The 7022-nt window shown below is 41.7% G+C and overlaps 1 protein-coding gene across 1 annotated transcript; it reads right to left on the bottom strand.

The window, feature by feature from the left end:
- Nucleotides 1-233: 233 nt before the first annotated feature.
- On the bottom strand, nt 234-6548 carry LOC133499733 (vesicle-associated membrane protein 8-like). The gene is made up of 3 exons (XM_061818033.1): nt 6254-6548; nt 4070-4237; nt 234-1885 (listed from the first exon to the last, which is right to left on the bottom strand). Exons 1-3 carry the CDS (start codon nt 6266-6268, stop codon nt 1694-1696), a joined length of 375 nt encoding a protein of 124 aa, XP_061674017.1. The 5' UTR covers nt 6269-6548; the 3' UTR covers nt 234-1693.
- Nucleotides 6549-7022: the final 474 nt, after the last annotated feature.

Genomic DNA, 7022 nt, shown 5'->3' with positions numbered 1-7022 from the left:
CCGATGTGGCAGACAACACGGGTGGCCGGGAAGCTGAGCCTTTCCGTCTCCTCCTCCCTCAGGCCGTCCATCTGCCCCTGCACGGTCAGGCGCTGATCCACCTTGAGGGCCAATGCGATGTGGGAGTCTAGCGAAGGCGGAAGATCCATGGCAACGAAGTGGCCACAGATATGTGGGGACAGTCCCTGGTAAAATGCGTCATGGAGGGCCTCCTCGTTCCAACGTCTCTCGGCAGCCCAGATCCGGAATTCAATAGCGTAGTCGGACACGTGGCGACGGCCTTGACGAATTGTCATGAGCGAGGTCGCCGCCTGGCCTTCCGGAGCAGTGTACTGGAAAACCTGGGTGAGTGCGCAGACGAACCTCGACCATGAATGGCACATCTCCGAGTTACGACTCCACTCGGCAGTGGCCCATGCCTACGCCCTCCCCGTCATGTGGGAAATGACGGAGACGATACGGGAGCGGTCCGTGGGAAAAGCGGACGCTTGCAGTTCAAAATGGAGGTTGCACTGCGCCAGCTAGGGCTTGACGTTGCCGGAGTCACCTGAGAACCGCTCTGGTCAGGAGAGTGGAGTTATGCTGGCCCGGGGAGGCTCCGTAACAGGCGGAACGACCATCGTTGGCGTAGCAGCCGTGCTAGCTTGAGAAGCTAGCCACGGTTCCAGCTGGGCACAGAGCTCATGGATCCGTTGATTAGTAACCTGGAGAGCAGCCTCCTGCTCGACCAGGCATTTGCCCTGAACTTGCAGCGAACGGCGGATGGCTTCGGAGTCGGCTGGGTCCATGTTATGGCTAGATCGTTCTGTCACGAACGGAGCACGAGGGCGGACCCAAATGCACGACTCCAGAGACACGCAGACGGTGCAGAGGAAACCTTTATTCAGTCCAAGGTCAGTGTTCAGGTAGGCAGTCCAAACCAGGCAGAAGTATTCGTGCGGCAGGCTCAATAGCGGGGTCAAGGAACAGGCGGAGGTCGGTACACGGAGAGTTGTAGTCAGACGAACGGGAGTGCGGGAACGAATCATCAAGGACGACGATCTAGCGGAGGACAAGTCGTCCCCCAAGTCCTATATATACTGGGCGTCATCAGCTGTAACAAGGTGCAGGTGCGCTCTGGTGAATTGACTGGCCCTGCCCAGCCTGGGCAGGAAGCCAGGAGCATGACAGAAGGTAGTTTTGACAAAAACATTGTTATGTGCTTGTTTTTTTTTTTTTTTTTTGAGACAATTTAAATGGACGCAAATTGAATTACTACCACATGGATTGTCCAGGTTCAAAACCAAGAAAAATAAAATTTCTGGGGACACCTAAAGTGTATTTCAGCCTGTCTTTCGAGTGACAGTGGAGTAAAATGAAATCAGTACATTAAACGTAACGTAACGAGGACAGCAAAGGAATTACATCAATATTTCGACCTATACACATAATGGGTGACGTTCATTCAGGCCTGGATAATTTGGATGCTAAACTTCTTTAACCCCATACATCATCATTTGACAACAGTTACATAAATTGAACATACATCCTGAAAGGAAAAACTAAAAACTGAAAGTCATTGTTCAGGAAAAAGCCTAAAAAACGAGGTTTCAACAGACAGTTGCAATTTGCTTAATGTCCTATTTCATAACCGTGTAAATATTCTCAATGATCAGATTAAGTCTGTATGTACGATTACTTCATGTTTGTGTTTTTATGGACTTGGGCCAGTTGTGGGTGAGACAATTGGCGGTACAGGGGCACTGACGGGGATGACACCGGTGGCCAGTAGGATAATAATGAGCACGATGATGAGGACGATGACCACGATGACCACAACCAGCTTGACATTCTTCCACCAGTACGTACGAACCGCTTTACGGGATGTGTGCTTGAAGTGCTTTGCCTGGGCAGAGGGGGAGAGGACATGTATCAGCTAAAGGAATGTCTTATGCTGTGACACTGTCAACAAACTAGGGTAGGTGATGGTAGGTTGAACTATTAGCGCTGTGGATAAACACACCCGTAATCACCTTTGAAGGGCTATTGGCATTATTGGATGTCACAAAAGCAGGTTGTACTTCTGGTTTCGTGTTCGATACATGTTGGTAAAACAATGGACTAAGGGGATTGGCCACAGCAGCATTTTCACAGTTGTGGGAAAATTATTGGACCCAACGTTTAGAAATCACTTCCTGCATTCTCATTTTCAAATCAATGTCAAAACAATTTGATGAATGAATGGAAGAGCATTGCTAATAAAGAGCTTGTTGGATGTCTAACAAGTTTAATTGCTCCATCCCTAATTGCTCCGTGACTGCCGTGGCCAATTTTGTGTTGATAAAAATCTTACCATCCATAACAAAACCACATACTCGGCTCTGGTGATTATCCCAAAAAATGCATCTTTCTTTTAAAGAAAGTGTTATTGTTTAGAAACTAATCAAACAGGTTTGCCAACAGTATATGATTTATTGTTAAAAAGCATTGTTCCAACAAAATAATCAATAATAAACTAAACTTATTTTCTTTCTTTTTCTGAAATTCTTAGGTACTGTGTAACGCTCACACAATCATCAACTAGCTTTTTTGTATTTTAAATCTATCCCCACCAACAATTAATTTCCTACATCATCTATAATTTGAAGCCTTTGCTTTGTCAGAAGAGTCACTAGCTATTACTTCCTTCTCCCCGCACCACTTTTGCTAATGGGTTTCTGTTTCTTTGGAGCTCTATATGAGGGATAACTTGGAGCAATAAAAAAACAAACAACCGAACCTGTTTCAAATACCGATGTCAGAACTGATTATGAACCAAAGTACTGAGGCAATATTTCTCCCATAAATTGTTTGTGCACTGAGGTTCTACTGCATGTAGCATTTTGTGCTAAGGAGGATCCTGTTGTTCTTTTCATCTGAGGACTTGTGTGATTAATTGATGATATGGCTGCTACTGTCCCAATTGTTCTCTCAAAGCAGCCTTGGTCAATCAACTACTGTATTATTTATTTCCCCTCTAGCTACACTCTGACCCTCTAGTCAGGAGGTCACCCTGCTTCTGTTTGATGGAGTTTTTCCCCTTTGTGTGATATTTTAAATTATCCATATATAAATCTGCAAAAAATTTAAACAACTTCATTTTCTTCCCATCAATATGGGATACTGGACGGCACAGAGGAGCAGTTGGAAAGCGTTGGCCTCACAGTTCTGAGGACCCGGGTTCAATCCCAGCCCTCCCTGTGTGGAGTTTGCATGTTCTCCCCATGCCTGCATGGGTTTTCTCCGGCCACTCCAGTGTCCTCCAACGTCCCAAAAATATGCAACATTAATTGGAAACTCTAAATTGCCCCTAGGTGTAATTGTGACTATGACTGTTTGTCTCAATGTGCCCTGCGATTGGCTGGCAACCAGTTCAGGGTGTACCCTGCCAGCTGCCCGTTGACAGCTGGGATTGCCTCCAGCACTCCCCCGACCCACATGAGGATAAGCAGCTAAGAAAATGGATGGATGGGTGGATGGATGGAGCGCTGTGTGTACTTTAATGAGGCAAAAAATGAACTTCAATGATCTTAGCAAATAGTTGCAATTGCACAAATAGACCATGTTAAGGGGGTCTGAATATTTTCTGTACCTACTGTGTGTTAGAAAGTGTGTAAAATGCCTTGAGATAACTTTTGATGTGAATAGACACTATATAAATATAATTGACTTGACCTTATGTTGAAATCCTCACTTACAGTAACTACCAATAGCTAATGCATTTTTTTTGGAAGCTTTTTTCTGGTAAGAAGCCTAATAGAATGAAATTGAGAACACATTGTATGAAAAAAAGACTCAAACATTGGCAAACAACAGTACACCGTGACAATCCTAGCCAGATGCGTACATACAGGATAGAAACTAGTGCTGGAACAAAGACACTTTCTACAGTTTTGGTTTGTAAACTGTACAGCACCTTCCAGAATGTTATTTGCAAGATGACTGACTCGTTAGGCTTTGCTGAGAAGAATCATTGGCCTCTTTGATTGATTGTGAACACATGATACAAACAAAATCACATTTATTTCTCAAAAAATAAAAAATGACTGACCCCGCGATTCATATCCTTCAACTTGTCTGTGAGCCCAACCAATCTCTCTTCTTGGGCCAGGATTCGGTCCACATTCTCTTTCATGAGTTCTATAACGCCATCTACTTCATGTGTGAAAGACTCAATTTTTCCCGGAGGCTCTGGTGTTGAAGCCCCACTTCCCCGGTCCTAGAGCAAGTAAGAAAGAGGGAAAGAAAAACAACATATATATTTTCTAATGTTTACAGTTAAATGTCAAATTTAAGATGACCCACCATGTTTTAAGTGACTCTTACAATAATTATGTTGTATTGCTCTACTAGCGCCGCAACATTATCGACCAATTTGGTCATGTTTACTCTGATTTATCCTCCAATTTATCAATCACACTATGTCATTCAAGAGACAATTATAAACAACTCAGAACTTTCCAACAGAAATTGGAAATATCACAAATTTGACCAACATTCCTTCTTTTCTATCACACCGAGAAGCCTGCCATCCATGGATGCTGTCTGTTTCTTGATTTGTATTCAATTTTGTTTTTATGCAGCACCAGTAATGTAATATTTTTCCACCTCTGAAAAATGACTTATATTAACAATATTAGATTGTATAACGATATAATTGTATTAGATTACAAATACAGATAGATAATACGATATAGAATGTTTTAAAATATATTGTAATGTATTGTTACAATACATTAACAATTAACTATTAGTTATATCAACAGTATTTTATTGTTATTTCGACTTTCTTTTTTACTGCAAGTGTGGATTTCATAGCGTGCACTACACTGCCCCTAAGAGGTTAGAAGGCATACAGCGGGAACAGCAATCCCGTGCCAGGCACGCAGAGACAGCTCAGCACCCCGAGCCTTTATACACTATAACCATCTGCCCTGATCAAGAAAACTATACCTCAGTTGTGTCAAAAATTTCAAAACTTAATTGTGGCACCTGTGGAGTGGGCAAAAGCCGTTCCCACCATGTACTGAATGTTTAAAAAAAAAAAAAAAAAAGACTGAAGTTCAATTGTTGTTTAAAAAGTTTTTTTTTTTTTTAAATTATTGGTTATTTTTCAAGGTTTATTTATACAATAGATTTTTGTATTTGTTTTGTGTGATTTTTTTTAGATTTTTTTTTTTTTTTACTCAGTTATGGTATTATTAAAGTTACTTTGTGTAAGCCATTGATTAATAATAAATGGGTGAGTTATCATACTTTCATTTGGTGATTGTTTTAAGAGTGCCATAACTCGATCAAGCCTTTTCTAACCATTCCATACTCTAGACTAAATTATTTATGCATGCTTTGATTATTATATTATTATTATTGCTAATATTGTCACAAACAGGTATTGGCCAAAACTCAAGGTTGCAATATTGATATTGGATTGGAAGTGAAAATGTTGGATCGTGACATCCCTATATGTATTAAATAGAATGACATATTACTGGGTTATTTGATAATACGGACAATATTATCATTTCATATCCAAGTAGTCAGAAATGATTGATGGAACAGTTGGACCAAAGAAACATTTTTTCTACAATACTTGCTTTGATACATTATTTTAAATAACAAAACAGGTCCACCGTCAATGTGAGATTTATGCACATTACGCACAGTCCATATAGAATGATGTGGCGGGGGCCAGATCTGGCCTTGAGTTTGACACCTGTGCAATACAGCTTTTAATGGCAGCGCAGGACCAAGCCAGGTTGGCTGGTACACATCCGATGTGGATGAATTTGGTTTTGCCCTTGAGGTACACGATGTAAGGTATTTGAAACAAGTTTGGTGTTAATTTATTTTCCCCATGAGTATGTATGTATTTTACAGTTGATTATTTTAACTGAAAAAAACTAATACGAACCCAGGACCACCTCCGTACGTACAGGTTACAGTATTTACAACTTACAACAGTACACAACACAAACTTCGTGTTAATTTAGCAAGATGTTTTGTTTCTACACAAGGAAATGAAGCCATTAATGTTCAACAGGTGCTCGCCGGAATGATTTTGTTGAGCTTTCGTTTGAACGTGAATGACCACATCTGACATTCACAACTTATTTCCCATAAAACATTATTATTCGCAAACCTAATACAAACATTTTCATATTCGTTGATACACACACCAAATTAAACGTGAAAGCACCAAAAGCCAATTTATTAGCGTCCAAACACCATTCCTTACCGGGTCGTTGTTCATCTTGTGAGAAACAGAGCAAAGCACTTGTGACAAAACCCAACCAGTCGACTTTCTTCCAAGTTGACAACGTTCGTCCTGGTGGAAATTCTTGACCAGGATAATTTGATACTCAACGAAAGCTCAGGAGGCTTCCTCTTGTTGTGCTTGCTGGTTGTGCTCAGCCCAAACTTCATTCCTTCGTTTTGGGCGTGAAGTAAACAACATTGATTGACGGGCGTTGCTTGTGAATTCGCTGTTCGTAAAGGAAAAGAAAGGCCGAGTTAGGTCGAAGTGCTTTCCAATCAAAGGGGACGCCGGTGGCACTCCCAGCGAGGCTTTAGCGTTTGAAGTGCGTGTTTTGTTTTGGTTGTTTTGTTTGCTGTGATGTGATCATTTTAGTTTGGATGTGGTTGAACATGACATGTTGACTGGTGCAAGCATGCACCTGTCGTGGATGAGGTAAGCTTGTTCTGATTACAAAAATCGATCAAAAGCAATTGTTCTTCACTGGTCTGTCTCAAGGTGCCCTGCGTTTGGTAGGAAACCACTTCACGGTGTACCCTGCCTGCTGGTAGCTGTGATAGGCTCCAGCACTCCCAAATGACCATTGTGAGGATAAGCGACTCAGAAAATTGATGGATGCTCTTCACTGCCTCTTGAGCGTCACATGGTTGTCAGAAGTCGGATTGCAGAATGGAAACCACAAATGAAGATATTGAAGAATTCCTCCATCCATTTTCTTTTGCCCCTTATCCTCACAAGGATCACGGTGAGT

The sequence above is a fragment of the Syngnathoides biaculeatus genome, chromosome 4, assembly GCF_019802595.1.
Source record: "Syngnathoides biaculeatus isolate LvHL_M chromosome 4, ASM1980259v1, whole genome shotgun sequence".
In the NCBI taxonomy this organism is placed as follows: Eukaryota; Metazoa; Chordata; class Actinopteri; order Syngnathiformes; family Syngnathidae; genus Syngnathoides; species Syngnathoides biaculeatus.
The sequence above is the reverse complement of the archived record's forward strand: the minus strand, read 5'-3'. Positions and strand labels throughout refer to the sequence as shown.

What these genes read in the sequence shown, in the direction of transcription:
- LOC133499733 (XM_061818033.1), bottom strand. An exon ending in TGAAGGATATGAATCGCGGG is followed by an intron (nt 1,886 to 4,069) that starts GTCAGTCATTTT and finishes CCCTCTGCCCAG; the next exon opens with GCAAAGCACTTCAAGCACAC.